The 21,010-nt window shown below is 35.7% G+C and overlaps 1 protein-coding gene across 1 annotated transcript in view; it reads left to right on the top strand.

The window, feature by feature from the left end:
• Window positions 1-4,060: 4,060 nt before the first annotated feature.
• dspb (desmoplakin b) overlaps window positions 4,061-21,010 on the top strand; it is a 63,236-nt gene continuing 46,286 nt past the window's right edge. The window contains exons 1-7 of the mRNA XM_030132577.1: window positions 4,061-4,436; window positions 8,220-8,313; window positions 14,100-14,215; window positions 14,310-14,460; window positions 20,330-20,455; window positions 20,530-20,589; window positions 20,680-20,847. Of these exons, the coding sequence (XP_029988437.1) occupies window positions 4,201-4,436; window positions 8,220-8,313; window positions 14,100-14,215; window positions 14,310-14,460; window positions 20,330-20,455; window positions 20,530-20,589; window positions 20,680-20,847 (951 nt within the window). The 5' untranslated portion in view covers window positions 4,061-4,200. The remainder of the gene's footprint in view (window positions 4,437-8,219; window positions 8,314-14,099; window positions 14,216-14,309; window positions 14,461-20,329; window positions 20,456-20,529; window positions 20,590-20,679; window positions 20,848-21,010) is intronic.

Here is a 21,010-nt window from a genome sequence, read left to right on the forward strand (position 1 = left end):
GCGATGACCTGGCGACTTGTCCAGGGTGTACCCCGCCTTCGCCCCTATGTAGCTGGGATAGGCTTCAAGTGACCCCCGTGACCCTAGTGAGGATAAAGCGGGTTCAGAAAATGAATGAATGAATGAATCCTAATGTCACACACTTTTTGAGTTGATGACAACCTCACACACTTTGCAAAGAAAATGTATTACATTTGCAACATTATAAACACGTGCATGACTTTGCAGAAATTGTCATTGCAAAATTATCCACAAACTTATTTTTGCATGCTTCTTTCCTTTCCTTCCACTGAAAAAAATGATTTTGTGGTGTAGTAATATTTACTAGGTTAACTGTCACAATTTTAACTTTCTATTTGAAAGTATCTGTGAGAACTGGAATTATTTAAGTAAATCCTATATATGCCATCCATGTAATAAGTAAACTTTGCGGGAAGAGTAAGTTTTATTATGTATTTTCACGTCATATTCAAAGGTTTCATAGTCATTACAAAGAACTTAGAAATACCAAGTAGGTTTTAATTGTGCTGCGTGTTTATGAGCCCGCGCATGCGCCTTGTGACGCACATACAGGACGCCTGCGCATATTTGTCCGCCAAAACACAAGAAGACAACGGTCAGGTTTAAGGTAAGACATTTGGGATTTTTCTGCATATGTAACTTAACGGAGTTAATGTAATAATATGATAATATAAACTGTAATATTTGCCATTATCGCACATCACGTACATTTTAATTTTAATAGTATTTTGGAGTATGCTTGTGCAAACATCTTGCTAAATTAGCCATTAGCAGTAAGACATGCTAACAACCAGCACGTTTACAATGAATACCTTCGGACCGGAGCAACACACAGCCTTCAACAACAATGACAGAGATCATTACAATGCCGAGGTGATTCCTGGTGGACTGACTGCTGCAGCTTCATTACTAAACAGAGCTAACTGCAGCTAAATGTAGCCGCATCGCTAGCATTAGTTAGCACCGTCGGCGCTAATGTTAGTTAGCTCTGTGAGCACTCTCCCTCTCCTCTCTGACTCAGTTGAGTTGTCCGGAAGCCAAACTCTGCAAGAAATCCACCTCGGCTCTGTATTCCTTTGTCATCAAATTAACCGCCGTCGTGTTGGAGGCCGTGTGTGTTTTTTTTTTGTGTGGTTTCACGGTCCCTGTCAGCAGATTAAACAGGAAGTGTAGGACTTGCTTGTTTATGTTGTGCACTGGCTGGCTGTACCATATCGCGCCGCCATGACGTCACGAGGCTACGTAGCTGCCGCGGTGGCGTTTGCCCCGCCTTCAAAGTAAGGGTGCTGTCAGAAATGCAAGCTCAAATGAGACAAAGCCTCTTCTCAGTCCTCTCGGTGTTTCAGTTATGGAGCAAATCATTTTAAAAAATACTCATTGATTTTTAAAAACCTTGAAATTGTCAAATTGGCATTCCAACTTCTTGATGTGATAAGTGATTGATACTGTCAAAGTGCACCAGATTAATTCATTTAGACTGCAAATGTTCAAAATTTGGTGGTTTGACAGTGGTGCAGTTTATTTTTGTTACATGATTTTGTAGTTTTAATGTATTATTTTGTCTTTGTTTTTTATCCTCCCCAAAGCAACAACTTTCTGCAGCTGACACAGTGCCCTCTCAAGCAGCAACTACAACAAGCAGTGTCACAAGCAAAGCGATCTGGCTACTCAGGTAAAAATAAATGTGTAGTGCTTTATATTTCATAAGTTCATCAATGATATTTTAAAATATTTTGACAGCGGTACAGTTTATTTTGGTTGCAGTACATGATACTGTAGTTTTAATGTAGTATTTCTTGCAGTGTTCTGTAGTTTTAATGTATTATTTTGTCTTTGTTTTTTATCTTCCCCAAAGCAACAACTTTCTGCAGCTGACACAGTGCCCTCTCAAGCTGCAACTACAGGAAACAGTGTCACAAGCAAAGCCATCTGGCTATTCAGGTAAAAAGAATTGTTTAGTTTTTTGCACTTCATAAGTTATAGGAGGTTTACCCTCATCACAGAATGTAGAGGTACCATTCCAAATTGAAATGAAGCAGAGTACATTTAGAATTTTGAAGCTATGTATTGTGATGCATAAAATTTAATGTATACAAAGTTGAAAGGACAATCCTATGTTATTCTAGTGATATGCATATAGCCCAAGAAATGTGGCTTCTCCATTATCCCTGGCATTAAAATAACTTTGAGTACGATGCTGTAATGATTAGATTTCTTTGTATTTTACAGCCTCCACTGGGAAAGTTCTCCTGCTACATTTGAACGGCTAATGTAAGGTAAATCTAAAACCCTAGTTACCTCTCATTCTTTGTTTCAAGCTGACTTTTATACTGATATGAAAATGTAGTTCAGATGAGGTTTGATTTTTTTTCTGTCTGTTTTTTTTTCCAGATTAAAAAAAAAAGATGACATGGTCTGATTTGAGGCTGACACACGGACAGAACTTTTGAAACACTACAGACTAACCTCAGGGCAAAACACTGTTCTTTAAAATAAAATGTTCTAATAAGCATGCCTTTTAAGATGCACTGAAGATTCCTGAAGCATGTCAAATGTGTTTTTTTTTTTCAGGGTGAAATATACCTTGTTTTGCAATGCAAACCCTGTTGGACAATATTTTATTGAAAAAAAAATTTTTTCACTCAAGAAAAATAAAAGTGTTAAAACAGTTGCCTCATTTTTTTGAAAGTCATTGTTTCAATAAACACAATTTTATGAACAAATTTAGGCAATTAAAACTGCAGAAAAACTATGTAAAATGTTGTGTAAATGTTATTTATAGTCCATAAGTAAAGTTTACAAAAGTATTTTGAAATTACCTTAAAAAGCCATTGATTTTAGGTGAGAGTTTTCAGTTTGAAGCAGTCAGAGTCTAGGTAAAACTTACAAAGAAGGAGAGAGTAAAATTCAATGATCATATTAATAATCAACAGTAAACTACCTGAGGTTTGCGAGTAAAATAAATTGATACCCGCAAGTAAAGTTTACTTGATGATCGCCCCTGTAGAATTTACTTGCAATATGGAAGTGCAAAAACTTTCCTAAGTTTTCTTAAGTAAATAACACTCAAATTTTTTTCAGTGTAAATGTCATCTAAAACTAACGTTTATTTGCAACATAGCAAACTATTACATGATCAAAAACAAATTAACCCTTTCATGCATAGGCCACTCCAGTGGACAGTTCTTCTCCAGCTGTTCTCTTGTATATTAATGGGTTTGGATGTTTTAGTTCCATATCAGCCAACACAATGGACACTTACACACCATCCAATACACTGACATTCAGACCATTACTGTAACTTTGCTGTTCTTGATAAACCTAATCTGTATTAACATGTTTGAGTGTAAATCAATTGTTATTTGTTAGACAAGAAGGTTTTTTTTTTTTGCATATTATCTCCATGAAGTGAGTAATTACTAGCATTAGAATATGTTAAAATGTGAGAAGACATCAGATTAGCAGCATTAAAAATGTTTTTATTTCATTGTTTTCATATCACTGTCTGATATTGGGTTTTAAGCATGTTTCTTTACTTCAAAAATGAAATGCATGGATATTTTTGTAACTTCATAGGGAAAAAAAAACTTGATCGCATTGTTTTTTTCATGCCTAAGGAGGAATAAAAACACTGAAGAAAAAAATCTTGACTAAGGTTCTCACAATTCATGCATGAAAGGGTTAATTTTAGCCCCCCCCCAAAAAAAAAAGTCTCTGTTTTGAATGTCTGGGGTCTCCAAAAAAATTGTGATGTTAAAATAGGGTCATGAGCCTAAAAAAGGTTGGGAACCACAGCTAAAATGTGTTCAGTATGTCTGCTCTCTTCTTTTCTTTAGGCTGTGACTCTGCACACACATTCTCTCCAAGTGCCTCCAGCTGAGTTTGAAGGGAGTGGCGCTGAGAAAGAAAAAAAAAAAAAAAACACTTTTTGCTCAGCAGTTCAGGCAGACACACAGAGGTGTGGTCACCATCCTCCAAAAGCGCTCCTCTCCTCCTGTGTGTTTGCAGTCTGCACCAGAGGGACCCAGGGCCCGGGGCGGACAGGTGGGGAGACAGCCACAGCGCCAGCGCCAGGTTGGGCTGCCCGCTGCGCCTCTCCTCCACCCGCAGCGCAGACACACACTCCTCCGACTGTTTCCTAGTAAACATCGGCTGAGAGGTGGCTGTTTTCCGGTCAAGATGAGTATGTACGGGTCTCAGAAGGGCCTGAACATGGGCCGCAGGGCCAGTTCCAGAGGCGATCTGACCAGAGAGGGAACCTATTACGCACGGAGCGAAGTGATGCATGGAGGCGGTAATGGATACGACCCCTACATGGATGGATACAACACCTACACCTTTTCAAAGGGCTCTTCTATGAGAGTGCCACAAGAAATGGGAAGCGGCACGGGGGGCGGAATGCCAACAGGAATGAGGTATGATGCACTTTTTTTTTTGTTTTTTTAACAAATGTAGTAACTTGTGCTCTCCTTATACTGCCACCTGTTGTTGCACCCTGAGAACCTGGAGGCATTTAGTTTCCCTCAGTGTGGACAGAGATAAAGCCTGCTGCCATTAAAAATTAATCAGCCTCCTTTGACTAGTATTCATTTTCAGCCCAGTAACAACCTGTGCCATTTGCAGCCCAGTAGTCTTGATAAATGTCATCAAGCAGGAAACAGGCTTTATCTGTTTGGCAATCTCTATTATATTCTGACATTTCATAAAAGTCTGGAACAGTTTTTTTTTCCAACTGTGATTGCATAAACATTTAAATAAAGATGCATGTTTCTGAAAAAATGTGCAGGAAAACAATTGTGTATTTGCGAAGATATGTGCCAAGTGAGCTGTTGTTCATGCGGTTTGTTTAAGGTGTTGCCTCATAGTTGACTTTATTCATATCAGGTATATACAGTGTTAATGAAACAAAGCTGTAGTGTAATGAATGTGTTAATAATGTCTTACAGTAGCCTGATCGCTGTGTTTCTTGTGTGAACAGGGGAGAAATGTTCATGCTGATTTATTGCTCACATTGAACTGCCAAGTTCTTTCTGCTGCAACAACTGAACACTCACTCTTTATTCCAGAAATGTTACTGGCAGAGGAAATATGTCCTTTTTTTTTTTTTTTAAAGAAAGGACAAACAGAGCATATGGTCTACATCATCTCAGATTGTTAGATGATGATGTTTTTGCTGCCTGATATGATATCTTTAAGTTCAAAGTTCTGATAAAAAAACTGTGTAACTGAGGAGTGTAATCACTATCCAGTGTGTGTTTTCCTCAAGCCTGATTTTATCATTTTTGTTGCTTTGTTTTCTTGTGATCGCATGTTTTTTGGGTCAGGTCTCCTTTAAAAAAGAGATTTTAATCTAAAGGAACTTCCTATTTAAATAAGGGTTAAAAAGCTACAGTTAAGGTGTACTGTTATACAGGTGTTGTGTCTTTCATGTAAGTTACGTGGAATGGAAATAGTAGATAAATATTTTACACTTAAAACTTGGAAGTGCTATAACATATTTATTTTTATATTGATGTCAGGTTGAACTCTTAATTGTTTATCTAGTTATGTCTGTGCATGTGTGGATTGATTGACTTTTTTGAGTGATGCACAAATCCCATAGAATACAATAGAATAGAATAGGCTTTATTGTCATTACACCAGTTGTGCAATGAAATTGCAGGTGGTCTCTGTCAGTGATGTGAATGTGAAATGTGTAATGATAATGACAATGTTCAGTTCAAATTATGCAAATATAATAACAGAGGTCAAGATATTACATCATCATATAGCAGTGTTTTTCAACCTTGGGGTCGGGACCCCACATGGGGTCGCCTGGAATTCAAATGGGGTCGCCTGTAAGTTCTAGTAATTGATGAAATTTAAAAAAAAAAATTACTAAAAAAACATGTAGTGAGTTGATAGAGACAATCACAATACATAAAAGACATGACAAACTGTGAAGCTGAAACTGAAGCACTGTGGTACTGTTTATCTTTCAAATGTTCATTGTGGTCAGTTTCAGATGCTGCAGCTCTTTCATAATTCATAGTTTCAGTTATTGTTTGTTCAGTATTAATTGTCAGCCTTGTAAATCCAAGCTGGACTGACTGTACATATCCTGACCAAGGAAAATAAAATTCTCACTTTGTGCAGTAATCTACACCTGGCTTTTCTGCCTCTGCCTATAATTATATGCATTATATAGACTAAATGTTGTCTAAAATTGACGTTTATTTGCCACATAGTATAGCAAACTATCACATGATCAAAAACAAAATAATTTTAGCAAAAAAAAAGTCTCTGTTTTGAATGTCTGGGGTCGCCAGATATTTGTGATGTTAAAATGGGGTCATGAGCCTAAAAAGGTTGGGAACCACTGCCATATAGTTTATTATGTTAATGGTAATGAAGATACATTGGTTTGTCTATCAGAGGGCATTCACATCCTGTATTTATATCATAAAATAAACATAAACCACATTACCAAAGGATGCCAAAATATAGTATCTGTCCAACTCTAAAAGAAAATGGAAGCGGTGAAACCCATAAAAAGCTGAAGCTGAAGTCAAATTAGAATCTAATAGATGAAGTTTATCTCATATTTTTAATTAGTCAATATTTTCATGTCTTGGAGGCTCAAATACTCCTTTTGATCTCTTACCAATTTTCAGTCTAATCTCACAGTTTCTGTTTTTTAGTCTCAACTGCCAGGTACTTTCATCATCAGATAAGCTGCCAAGTGTCTCTGACTCATTATTTAGCCAAAAATATGCTTTCATCATAGTGAAAAATGCAATTCATGTTAGACCCCGAGAGAGATACTGGGTTTTTGGAACTGATTCTGATACTAATTTTCAGCAAGAAAAGTTAAACAATCAGGGTATTTAGAGTTAAATAATAAGCTATATTTTGCAGATGCACTGAGCAGCAGGCATGACTTACAAAAAGTACAAAAAGAAACAGAAACGCAGAAAAAATGAAAATCTTAAATAAAGAAAATAAGCATCTTTTGCTCTATTATAAATCAGGGTTCCTGCGGGGTCTTAAAAAGTCTTAGAAGTCTTGAATTTACAAATCTGCATTTAAAACCTTAAAAAAGTCTTTAAAACATATTAAATTTGATATAGTAGGTCTTAAGTTATGTTGCCATAAATTAGTTTGCTGGATTGTGTTTAAATGTGTCTGGGAAACGTCCAGAAATGTCCAAGATGCAAAGAAAGTAATGCTAGTCTACTTGGTTCCACCAGACAATTTATATTGAAATTAGGAGCCAATTATTGCTAACTTTGCAGCCCAGGCATTGGAGTACATAAATACATTTTCCTAAATTCCAGGAGTCATGCATTTTTGCCAGTATGGCTGTGAAATGGGCATTAAATTCTCTTCTAAGTAGTCTTAGTTATAAATCAGGGTTACTGCGGGGTCTTAAAAAGTCTTAAAAGTCTTGAATTTACAAATCTGCATTTAATACCTTAAAGAAGTCTTAAAAAGGTCTTAAATTGAATTTTTAGAAGCCTGTAGGAACCCTGTAAATACTGTAAAAAGTTTCCTTCATATCAGGAAACATGCATAACAATACATCTGAAATCGGCTCATCTTTGCTAATTTTCTGTGTTAGTCAGGCTTTAATTTATTCATTCATTCATTTCATTTTGTGTAACTGTTTCACACTATGTAGGCCGTAGCCAATCCCAGTAGACACTGCACAAAGTACATCTAGGACAAGTTTTCACAATGCTAGTGTTACTCACAGTGCCTGTTTTCATTAAAGTAAAATTTTTATGATTTTGACCAAATTAAATGAATAAATCTTCACATTTGAAAAGATGGTGTTCATGAAAAATTCCGAGTGTCATCATTTTACTGATAGATTCTTTACATGATTTTTTTTTTTTTTTTTTTTTGGCACAAAACTTATATATCATTGAATTTCACAGGCAATTTTTAGAAAACATTTGCCTTAGAAGTAGTGTTCTCTGAGGATGCACATTGCTGCATTTTATTGACAGGACCTGACTGTTATTTTAGTTTCATTTTTGCACAATGAAAAACAAGAGCAGGGTGCGGATAGACAAGCATAAAAAGCTAAATGACGAGCTAAGAGTAGCTACATAACAACGAGAATAAAAACATTTATGACATCAATAAAAAAATCAGAAAATCAGAAGTGGTATGTGTCATATTTGTTAACATTTCCACTCTGCTGCCCCCTGCAGTGGCTCCAGTCTCAACGCCATCCACCAGAAGGCCATGATTCTGCAGGGCCAGTGCCAGGAATACCTGAAGAAAGCTGAATACACCCTTCAGTCTGTGAGTCATAACTTTGATTGCCATGCTGCTTTTTGGCTCTATGATCGTCTAAGCAGAAAGTAAAAGAGCTCAATCAGTTTTAGTTACAACAGGGAAAAGGTTTTTTTGTTGTAACCACTCTACTGGCACAAAGCTGAGTGTGTGCACCAGAACATGTAATAGAAACCAGGCTGACGGTGAAAGCATTTTGTTTATCTGCTGGATTCGTTGGGGAAACCAAACTCCTTAACCCTGTCAGTGTAACTTACTGCACACACGCCTCCTCGGTTTGATGTTACGTAACTTCTGGAGATTTATTAGCGTGTCGTCAGTCAGAGTTCACCAGAAGCATGAGACCGATAGATATGTTCTTAAAATGTGATTTATCGGTCTGACTTGTATCAACAGTTTTGCCTCCTCATGCTGGTTTTTAGTGAAATATGTGCTAATAATGTAAAAAGAGTTGTGGTTTTTCTCTGGGACATTTTTGACATGTAAATATTTTTGGCATGTCTGTGTAAAGTCAGAGTGTTTGGTTCTGTCCAGGGTTGGTCTGATGACTTTAATCATGTATTTCAGTGCTTTGCAGACCCTTAACTATACCTAGAAACATACTCTTTCAGATTATTCAAAGGAGGTAACAATACCTTAACCCATGGGTCGGTTATGTTATCGCTGATGATTTTAATGTCTGTTTTAATTTTAATGTTAATGCTCTTATATTTTAACTTTCTCTCATCTTAAATGTGTTTTTATGCCTCTCCTGTGATGCTTTTATGCTTTATGTAAAGCACTTCGAATTGTCCTGTACATAAAATGTGCTATACCAATAAACTTCCCTTGCCTTGGCTTGCCTAAAGAGCCATTTTAGAACAGTAATAGAAAAACAAAATTGTCTTGAGCCAAAACATATCCCTATATGTTTTACCTCAAAGTAGGGACTGTTTAAGAAGCTCTTTAGGATTAGTTTGCATGGAATATGTCAAGAAAAAAATCTACGTTTTGGTGCATTTACAGAACTGCAAAGAAATTACAGAACAACACTAAAGAAAATGCCATTATTGTGTTGTGCAGCAAAAATTTACTGGTATGTGAATGCTTTCTTTGGAATGGAGAATACAGATGAATGCCGTCAGTGTCATAAAATTTAAAAGTACTCTACTATTACTACTTCTACTGCTTCTATTTTTTTTTTTAAATTCATTTGGAGTATAGTCTACATTTTTACAGCTGCATAACAACAGATTGACTTTATGGTTTTGACTAATAATGGCAATAGCAAATAATAGCAAAATGTTTACCAAAAAAAAGCCTTAGTGTTATTCATTTTTGTATGTCTTTTGACACTAGAAAAGGGCCCAAGAGCCAAATGTCACAGGTTGCCTACCCCTGCTTTAACCCATAAAGATGCAGTGCTACTTTTATGGCAGTTCCCAAATGAATTTTTCTCTCAATTTGACCTTTCTTCAATGATTTATTACCATTCATCATAATACTATCCTCTCTATTTTGCATTTTGTCAGTAAAAGTCAGGTATTTTCCAATATTTAATATACTGATCATGTACTTTTAATCATCACGCTGAGATTATATGTGAGGGTTATTATACCAAAAAAGGAAAAACTGACTTTTTTTTTAGTAAAATATATCATTATCTGAACATAAACCAAGTGTCTCTGTCCACTGTCATTTGTCAAACTTCATGGGTTTGACTGGTGAATTAATGTTGTAGAAGGTGACAGTGTTTCCACATTCACGTCTGAAGCTTCTGACCGTCCAAATGGGTCGTATTTGATGGCCATGAAAAGATGACAAATTGCATTTTACACCAATTATTTACATGTATTGATAGGACTTGTGGATTAGTGATCACTGGTGGATATTTGGGTCTGTATGGGTTAATATACTTTAACATTGTCTCACATTGCTTTTGTGTTTAACAGTGCAAATAGATGTAGCATTCACACAGTACTGCTATAATACAGTCGCGGAAAAAATTATTATCCATCAGAAGTCATCAAAACAATGATTATGCAATCAAGTAATAACTCCTGTGTGTATCATGTGACTAAAACAAACAGAAAAGAAAACATGGGATGCCTAAAAGCACTGTTTTTGTCAGTACAATGCCGTAGCTATTGTTGTAAGAACTGAAGTGATTTTGGTTATTATCAAGAAAACATGGAAAATGGATAGATATCAGCTCTGATATTAAACTCTTATGAGCTATTTTTGTTGTTATCGTTATATTTGTCTAAACAAATGTACCTTTAGTTGTACCGGGCATTAAAAGAAACAAGAAATGGAAGAAAACAGGGGTGGTCTAATAATTTTTTCCGCAACTGTAGGAGTCTCTCTCAGTGGTTTTCAACTGGTCTGGCTTTGGGACCAACTTTTTCTCATTGTCATCACAAAACAACATGCTTTTATCGACTCCAAACCATCAAACTTATGCAAAATAGCCTCCAAAAGCTTGAAGTTACATGTTTAATGTCAGTGTAACTGTTTTTTTTTTTCAAGAAAATATCCACACATGACTCTAATTGTAACTTTAGTGAACACCAAAACTGCACAATTGAGTTTGTACACAAATTTCACTGTTGTCCATAAAGTTGAAATAAAATAATTTTACATCATATGAAATGATTGTGACATTGTGATTATTCATGATGGATAAAGTGTAACTTGAACTCAGTACGTAATCATTGCACCTGGTCAAAGGTGATTACTGATGTATATAAATGATGTACATGATGTTTATAAATAGGAATAAAAAGAGGAATGTGTCTGAAAATCAAATTATTCCAACTTCATGGGCAACACTGTATATATAAGACTAACAAAATCTGCTGCTTTTAAATTAAAACCGTGGGTGTTCCAGTTTTAAATGACATTTCAGTTCTAATATTTTAGTTCCGAAATGTCACAGACTGGGGTATGTTCAGTGTTTTTATATCCATATTTACCACAGGTCATATTTGTGCCACATCTTGCCTATAAACATCTTTCTATCATATATTACGTTACCATGGTAACCATCAACTACTGCGAAACATTGACACATCTGTCAAAATAAAAGTAAGACGGCAAACATGCATGTAAAGCAGTTAAAAAAAAAAACAGTTTAAAAACTTTTCTTACACCTATAGTTGAGAAAGCTAAATGTATATGAACACTCTCAGTACAGATGGAAGCTTTAAGTTTAAAGAAACACAGAAGTACTGTTATACTTTGCCCAAGAAGATGATAGATCTTTCATTTTCCACTCCATTGAATTATGCTGTAAACCAGTGAACAAAGACAAGAAAAAAACATAGTTCAACATTATGATTTCATTGCCTTGTAATCACCAGAAAGGCAGTTTGCACCAGAATGTCAATAAAAGTAATTCGGATTGCAAGATACAAGGTAAATGCAACATGTGATAAAATTATTCAGTATTGTGTAAATGGTGTAAAAATCTAACTTTGCTATAAAAAAAAGCCCTGGCTCCCATTGACTTAGGTTGAAATTAGCTCTAAAAATACAAAGTCAATATTTTTTCCACTTATGTTTCATTTCAGTCTCATCTGTTTTATATTGACCCTCTAATAAACTATGTAGTGGTCCATTATTAAATATGTCCTCTGTTAATAAGATCTCTAGCTCTGATGTCTTTTGTGTCTGGGTTTGATTGACAGGTCTCTATGACAGTTAGCTCGCCTGCTGAGTTGAATTTTAGTTTATTCATTGAAACACATTTTTTTTTTTACTTACAATGAAAAGTTCAACTATTGTCATACTTAATAACAAGACTTTAAATTGACTTCATAAGCACTTAGCATTAGCTCATCTCTGATCCATTTGGCTCCTGTAGTTCTGCTCCTTTTGTTCAAATACGGTCACTTCTGGCTAAAAAAATCAAAGATAGCAATGGCAAAATCACAAACTAGTAGATTAAAAATGGCAGATCAGATCCCAGTGACTTCATGTTTCCTCTGTCGACTAATTCCATACAGTTTATGATCAGCACAAGTGTTGAAGTGCACATGTAACTGGATTGCCTGTTGTAACTCCATCCTTACGTGTCATGTGTAGACAGGTAGAATGGACTGTGTGCAGAGTCTTTTGTGTTGGGCATTTGTACTGAACAATGAAGTGTGTTGTCATTGTCATCATAACATGAGCATGTGTGATAAGCAAATAGCAAAAAAAAATGCCTGAAATATAAATGTTTGTGAGTTATGTGGCATTTATATAAAAAACATCATTGAAATTGTTAATTTAATGTATGTATTAGTGTATTACTCAGAATGGGAAGTCCACATAGAACCTGTAGAGCTAACATCCACACTTCAGTTTTTATTGGTGTTATGGAAATGTTCAACTGATAACCCACACACAAAGAGGAGGAGAGAAAGTTAGAGTTAAAATAAATAAATGCATTTATTGAGAAGTCAGTCACAGAGAAACTCTGTAAGTGAAGTCTGATTAAACAAGAGAAAACTAAAGATTATATAGAACCAAATCCAACCCCCTCAAATTATGATGTCATTCCTTACGTACATCGTACCACCCCATACTACTCCTTCTCTGCTCCGTGAAGAGGTCATGATGACCTCTTCACTCTTACCTTGCTTGGATCCAATCTGGAGTGCAGGGGCCATCCTCTATCTACACATTCAGACATTTAGGTGTTTGGGTTTCAACTCAAGGCAAGAACTCCGTTCCTGGGTTGGGGGTGTTACAGAGTGGTAAACATCACACATACTGAATAATGACTCAGCATTAAAAGAAGATGTACTAACAGTATAAAATATAAAGAGTATAAAATATAAAAAGTAAATTTTTCCACCACATTGGTTTATTGTAAATCATATTTTTGTCACAGTATGAAGTAATTTTATCATGCATTTTCCTTATGGATGTGTTTTAATTTTCAGAGCGTCTAATGCAGACTTGTTAATAATCCCTTTGAGTAATTGAGAAATAACTGTTTCTACATTATTTCAGTTGTAATAAATGTAACTAAACATAGTTACAAAGTCCAAAAAAACATATTTCAGTTATGGCGGTTAAGTATGATAGGGCTAATGTTAGTGATTGATGGATTACATCAATTTATCTACTATACCTTTAACCCATAAAGACCCAAACATCCACTGGTGACCAAAACCGTCCACTGATCTAAACTGTTTAATATCTTCTGATCCTATCAATACATGTAAATAATTGGTGTAAAATGCAGTTTGTCATCTTTTCATGGTCATCAGATATGATCCATTTGGATGTCCAGAGGCTCTGTAGTTACCGTGGAAACTCCATCATCTTCTACAACATTGATTCACCAGTAAAACCTATGGAATTTGATAAATGACAGTGGATGGAGACACTGGGTTTATACTCAGTTATTGATAGATTTGCTGAAAAAGTCAGTTTTTCTTCACTTTTCTCTGTTTTTTATATAATAACCTTCAACTTTAATCTGAGCTTTTATGAACATCTACTTGATCAGTAAATGAAATATAAGAAAATACTTGACCGTCACTAAAAATTCACAAAATGCAGAAGATAATATTACAATGAATGGTGATAAATTACTCAGGAAAGGTTAAATAGAGAGAAAAATTCATTTGGGAACTGACACAGAAGTCACACTGAGTCTTTATGGGTTAAACAAAAAATAATTTTAATGATTGATACTTGAACTAACAAAATCATGATCCACCAGATTGTGTCTCTTCTTTCTTTCTGGACAGATGTACAGTATATTTAGGTTTTCAGTTGTTTTTGTGCAGCTGTCTGAGTGTCCTTTTCATTCATTACAGGGCAGTGGAGATGCAGAGCGCTACATGGCAATGGCCAAAGAGACGATAGAGCAGCTGAAGGCCTGTGGGATGGACCTGAGACAGATGGGACAACCCAGCGACAATATATTCAGGACGTAAGGGTGACTTCTGTTTGCAGTTTTCACCCGTCACTGAAAAGTAATGCCTAGATTTTATGCCAATTATTGTGTGTTTGTTCTGAATCCATAGTTTAGAGATGTGTAAGGATCAGCTGAGGGGCGTCCACATGGCCATGACCGGGTCCGTCCGCCGCAGGAAGAGCACCAGAGTGAGTTCTGGACCCTGGGAGGAGGCAGGACGGAGCTTTAACGATGCCATGGGCTGGATCGCACAGCAGAAGGTACAGAAATACTCACACAAACACTCGAGTACATTCACACCCTAACGTTAATGCTGAACCCCATTAGAGCGACTGTAAAGCAGACTTCAACATGTGGGTCACATCTTACTTCATACCATGCTTTCTGTTTGTTTGGGGTGAATAAGGAAAAATGAGGGAAAATATTTGGGTTTTATTAAATCATCTACAATTTGCATCATCATCAACACTGAATAGGTAGATTAACTGTATGAATAACTGCACCGACACTAAATCAGTGAGGAAAAATATATACTTTGCTGACAACAAATGTACGTATGCACCTTACTTTTACTGTACATATTATATATTTTATATACCTTTTATTCTTTTTTTTATCACTTCTTACCTTGTATCTCCATTGTTGGTTGTCTGTGGGGATGTCTGTTGGGATGAGTCAGTGTGTTTTTACTGCTGTCGTAACCAAATAATTTCCTGCAAAGGATCAATAAAGTATCTGTCTGTCTATCTATCTATCTGTCTGTCTGTCTGTCTGTCTGTCTGTCTGTCTGTCTGTCTGTCTGTCTGTCTGTCTATCTATCTATCTATCTATCTATCTATCTATCTATCTATCTATCTATCTATCTATCTATCTATCTATCTATCTATCTATCTATCTATCTATCTATCTATCTATCTATCTATATCAACAACAACAACAACAAACAAAAACACTCATGCTATTAAAGTTAATGTGTCTTACGATTCATTAAAAAAGAATCCAGTTTTGTTTACTTCCAGTGTCAGCTGACATGTGATCACTGTCAAACAGCATTTCTTGCAGGTTTTATGAAGGTGTGGTTGGATTTATCAGTGTTTTAGGCCCTGTCCATACGAAGACAGCTTCTGTCGTATCCACAAAAGTTTTGTATCAGATAGGCCTTTCGTCTACATGAAACTGGCATTTTCAGTCACTGAAACTGCAACTTTTTGAAACCAGGTCCCAGAGTGGATAAATTTGAAAACGCTAGTTTCGCGTCTTCATCTGTTTGACCAAACCGTAACTTTTCTAAAACGATGATGTCATAGACACCACTTCACAACAACAACAACAACAACAATGGCGGACTACAGAATAGTGCTTATGCTACAACAGCTATTGAGCTTATTGGAAATATTGAATCAAAATCTTCGGCTACTCTTTCATTACAATGAGCAACAAACAACCATAGCTAACAATATTCACTACATGCTCTTGGATCTACCGTGGAAAGTTGTTGTTGTTGTTCTTCTGTAGTCTATAGTTTATATACAGCGCGCAAGCTTTATGCACATGTTCCACATGTTCTTCCTTTTTTGCGAGAGCATTACAACACCACATACAGGCCTGATATTTGTACTACATCGTTTTTAGTCATTTTCACTGGTTTCATGTGGACGCAGATATGTCCTGAAACGACTGTTTACGGAGCACTTTTTTGAAAACAGCAATGAAAAAGATCGGATAGGAAAAGATGTGGTTTCATGTGGACATGGCCTTAGAAGAGTAAAAGCTGTTTAATATTTCACTGATTGACTCTTCTCTTCTCGTCATGGGCACTATTTGTCTTGACCTTGCCACCTTGCGAGAGAAGTGCAAGAAAAATAACAGTGAGAAAAAAGTTTAAGGATCATTAACTACAGCAAATCGTGCAATTAATTGTTTTAAGACCAGTTGTATGGGCCATGTAAGTAAAAATAATGAATAAATAGCATCAAAGCCTCAAGTCAGATATAGACAAGGAACTGCAACCGTGAACACTGAACCTTGAGTTAAGATTGTGGACATTTATTGGTTTGGTCTTAGTTTTAGTTAAATAAGGCTGTGAATGCAGAGATTTTAATTGTAACTGAGTAGTTTCACATTAAACCATCAGTATTAAGTAAAAAAAACGTTCGGACACGAAGACTTTTTTCAATGATGTCTGCACTTTATACAATTTTTCAAGCTGTCCATCTGCAATTAGTGTTTTGGTTCAATTCTCTGCTGGAATAATATTATTTTCAACTGCAGCCGGCAGTCATTGTCAAAGATAAAGCTCTACTGTGCATTTTCAAGGCATGATTATCGATAAGTATGTGAAAATAATGGCATGTAACAAAGTAAATTCAGTACAAATTTGAGATACTTGGTGTTTACTTGAGTATTTGCTTTGTCTTGAGTGAGTTTTATTACCTGAGAACTTGTTTTCACTTTTATTTGATTGTGAAACCTGCAATAAACAATAGCATCATTATAAAAACAGCTACGTGACTATGACAAACATAGACACACAAATACTTCATAAGCTGACACTGGCTTTCACACTGAAAGGTTCCCATATTTAGAGGTAAAGTATGTCTATGAGACACTGGAGAAGAAGCTGATCTGACTGACAGATCTCATTAAATCAGAATACTTTGCATTACATGGCAAGCAAACTCAGTCCAAGGGTTGTAGAGATGAAAACATTCTTCTGCGATGTGCTGACAGAGACGTTGGTATGTTTATAAGAAGTCTGTAGGTTCTTAAAATCACCAGGAGACATATTTAGACATACATTAACTGTAAAGATGTAAATATCCTATTTGATTTAGAGCTAAGTTTTTTTTCTCTGACACATTTCTGATTTGTTTGTCTCATAAATTTACATAAATGTAAACTGACTTGTTTCTCTGCCCCCCCCTATTGGAGACATTTATTCTAAATCTGGTAAAGAAATAAAGTGTTCGCTGAGTGGAGCACAAATATAAAATAATAAAATTGCTGTAATGTATTATTATATATGTAAGCAAAAATTAACAGTTTGAGCCAATGAGCATATGAGGAAGAAAAAAATACAGTGAAACTACTTACATAACAAAGTATAAGGAACTTGCTGAAAAAAAGTAATTGCATGGAAATAGATATTATTATCCCAAAACAAACATATTCCTAATTTCATTGTACACACAACGCCAATAAAGACGATTCTATTCTATTCTATTCTATTCTATTAAAAGGGAAGAAAGTTTGTAGAAAAAGGTTTAACATTACAATTGTATAGTAATATTACAGTTTGTAATACAAAACTTAGTAGTAATAAAATGGCAGCTTCTTTCACGTAATATTTTGAGGTTTTTTTTACTCAAAATATTGTAATGTTTATCTCTTTATGAATTGATGAATTATGAGTTTTGGTAATATTATGACTTTTTTTCTTGAAATACTGTCATCTTGTTATCACAATAGTGTGGAATTTTAGTGATGTTATGACTTTGTCAGAATATCAGATTAATTTGTCCCTCAGTGTGGCTCTAATACTCAGTACTACTCCAGTCTGTATATTCTGTAGAGCAAAAGACAAAGACAAAAGACATATTTCTTTCTGTAAAGATGTTTCAGCGCCAAGGACATGTGATTGATGAATGGTTCAACATCAGAGCATGATGGTGTCATGTATTTACTCTGGTGTAACATAAACATAAAGTAGACACAGTGATGAACAACAATATATAAGATCCAGTCAAATAGACGATGGATTAATCTTACATTCTGATTTAATTCAGTTTCAGTCTGAACGGTCATGCCACATTTCATCAGACTTTAACGTCCTTTGAATACGGCAAGCATCATAATTCTATGCTGGAGGAGGTGGGACCTGTGAAGATCCATATTTAGTTCTGTAAACACAGTGTGCTGCATGTTACATCAGATCTTCTTCTGTGCATGTGATGTCGTTTCAGGGCCGTAGACTGTTCACAAATGAGTTTGATGGCTTTGCATTTGAATTATAATGTGAACCAGATTCAGATTCAGATTCTTTATTTGTCATTTAACCCATAAAGACCCAGTGGTATTTTTGTGGCAATTATCATATTAATTTTTCTCTATTTTTTAACTTTCTTAAGTGATCTATCACCATTTATTATAATATTATTCTCTTTGTTTCGCCTTTTTTTAGTGAAAATCATGTATTTTCCTATATTTAATTGACTGATCATGTAGATATTCATAAATGCTCAGATTAAATTTGACGGTTATTTTATCAGAAACAAAGAAAACTGAAGAAAAACTGACTTTTTCAGCAAAGTTATCAATAACTGAACATGAAAATAAGTCTCTCCATCCACTGTCATTGATCAAACTCCATGGGTTTTACTGATGAATCAATGTTGTAGAAGTTGATAGGGTTTCCAGGTTCACTACGGAGCCTCTGAACATCCAAATGGGTCATATCTGATGACCATGAAAAGATGACAAACTGCATGTTACACCAATTATTTAAATGTATTGATATGAGTAGTGGATCAGCAGGTATTAAATATTTTACATCAGTGGATGATATTGGTTGCAAGTGGCTGTTTGGCTTTTTATGGGTTAAACATGCCCATCATAGATATAATGTAAAAACGAAATGACAATACATTGGTCTCTAAATACACACAGATAAAACACTTGTAGACAGAATAAAATAGCACATAATAAAATCAACAACTATGCGAAAAAATCAGATTTTAGCAAAAAATCTGAATTGAGCATTAAAGGGGTCATATTTTACTAAACCCACTTTTATTAGTCTTTGGTTCATTTATTTGTGTATTTGGACCCTAATAGTTCAAAAAGTTTGAATTTGAACCCTCCAGGAGCTGCAAAGCTATCTTTATATTCATTTTGACAAAAATCGAATGGATTTCTACAGCCTGTTTTAATTCCTGTTTAATTTATTACATCTATAACTAGTTACGTCACATCATTTGCACATGTAAGGTCAAGACTTCCGATGAACATAATTGTTTGTCAGCTTCAGCGGTTCTAGTCCATACTGAAAATATGTCCAAATTTCGAGTGGATTACCTAAAATGTTCAGTTGTTGGTTGAATGGGACAGAGCAGCACAACAAACAACCTGGAGGAGGTGGGGCATGAAGTGGCTCATTTGCATTTAACCCTTTCATGCATACTGGTCACTACAGTGGACAGTTATTCTCCAGCTCTTGTCTTATATATTCATGGGTTTTGTTGTTTTAGTTCCACATCAGCCGACACAGTGGACGCTTATGAATCATCCCATAATACATTGTAATTCATACCATTATTGTAACTTTGCAGATCAGGTCGATAAACCTGATCTGCAGTAACGTGTTAAATCAATTCCTAATTGTTATTAGACTGTAATCAATAGTTTTCTTAATCAAAAAGGGTTGTTTTTTTTTGCATGTTGTCTGCATGAAGTTAGTAACAACTGGTATTAGAGTATGTTAAAATGTGAGAAAACATCAGATTAGCTGCATGAAAAATGTTTTTATTTCATAGTTTTCACACAGTGTATCACTTTCTGATGATGGGTTTTAAATACATGTTTTTTGCTTCAAAAATTGGTGTCCAGCTGAGTGGACATATTTGCAACGCCATGAAAAATAGGTTCATAAAAAAATTTCAATCGCATTGTTTTTTTCATGCCTAAAGAGGAATAAAAACACTCAGGAAAAAAAAAACTCAACTAAGGTTCTCATAATTCATGCATGAAAGGGTTAAAGGGCCAGCGCTCAAAATGACCTTTCTGGTGTCATTACTCAGAAATAGGGTTGAAGATGGACATGTGGAGTTGAATTAATGAAGAATTCAGACCCAAGCATAGCATTTACAGGTTATGTAGACCACAGGGAAATGTTTTAAAATGCATAATTCCATTTGAAAAAGCAAAATATCACTCCTTTAAGACTTGCAGTGTGAACGTAGCATAAAAGTCGTGGATTCTGGGAACTGTTTGCCTCTGCAGTTGCTGTGTTTACGGTGTTGGTTGAAAACTGTGGGATACTGATGATAGCCTTGTATCTGGTCTCGAATGTGACTACATTTTCAACTGCATTGTGGCTCAGCGCTACAGAACATCTCTGTGTTTTGCTTCCAGCGTTTGATTGAAACAGCTTCCTGGGGAGATGATCCTTCAACCATAGATCAGCAGCTCGTCAGCCATCAGAAGTTTCACAGCTCCATCCAGAGGAGTGTGGAGGTGGACCGAGCCCGGGACGAACTGGTAGGTGTAGTCAAGATGTAGGTTTTGTATTTATAAGATACTTCCTCTGACATATTTGCTGTCTTTCTCTTCAGGTCAAGAATGGAGACAAGGCCAGCCTTCATGCTCTGGATCAGGAGTGGGATAGTCTCCAAGTAAAAGCCATATCCAACTCTATGTGTGTTGTGTATTTTTAGGTAAACTGTTGCATTTAAGCTCATTTTCTTCTCCCCCGCCCCCGCCAGCAATTTTCCTGCGCTCGGACACAGCAACTGAGAGACTTCATGCAAATCATTCAAGAAATCTCCAAAGAAATCATGTGGGTGAATGACAGGGAGGAAGAGGAGCTGATGTTCGACTGGGGAGACAAAAATATCGACCAGTACATCCCGAGGAAACAGGAGAGCTACTCGGTTAGTAAAATGCACCCATAAAAAGTTCACACTGTTTTCTTCATTTGGATTCTTTGATGCTGGAAAAAAGTCTGTTTTAATTAACATTTTTTAAGCTTCATCAGTTAACATTCTTGGCGAATCCCATGAGCCTTAAATGCTTTTTGTGAATTTAATGTGCTTT

The sequence above is a fragment of the Sphaeramia orbicularis genome, chromosome 4, assembly GCF_902148855.1.
Source record: "Sphaeramia orbicularis chromosome 4, fSphaOr1.1, whole genome shotgun sequence".
In the NCBI taxonomy this organism is placed as follows: domain Eukaryota; kingdom Metazoa; phylum Chordata; class Actinopteri; order Kurtiformes; family Apogonidae; genus Sphaeramia; species Sphaeramia orbicularis.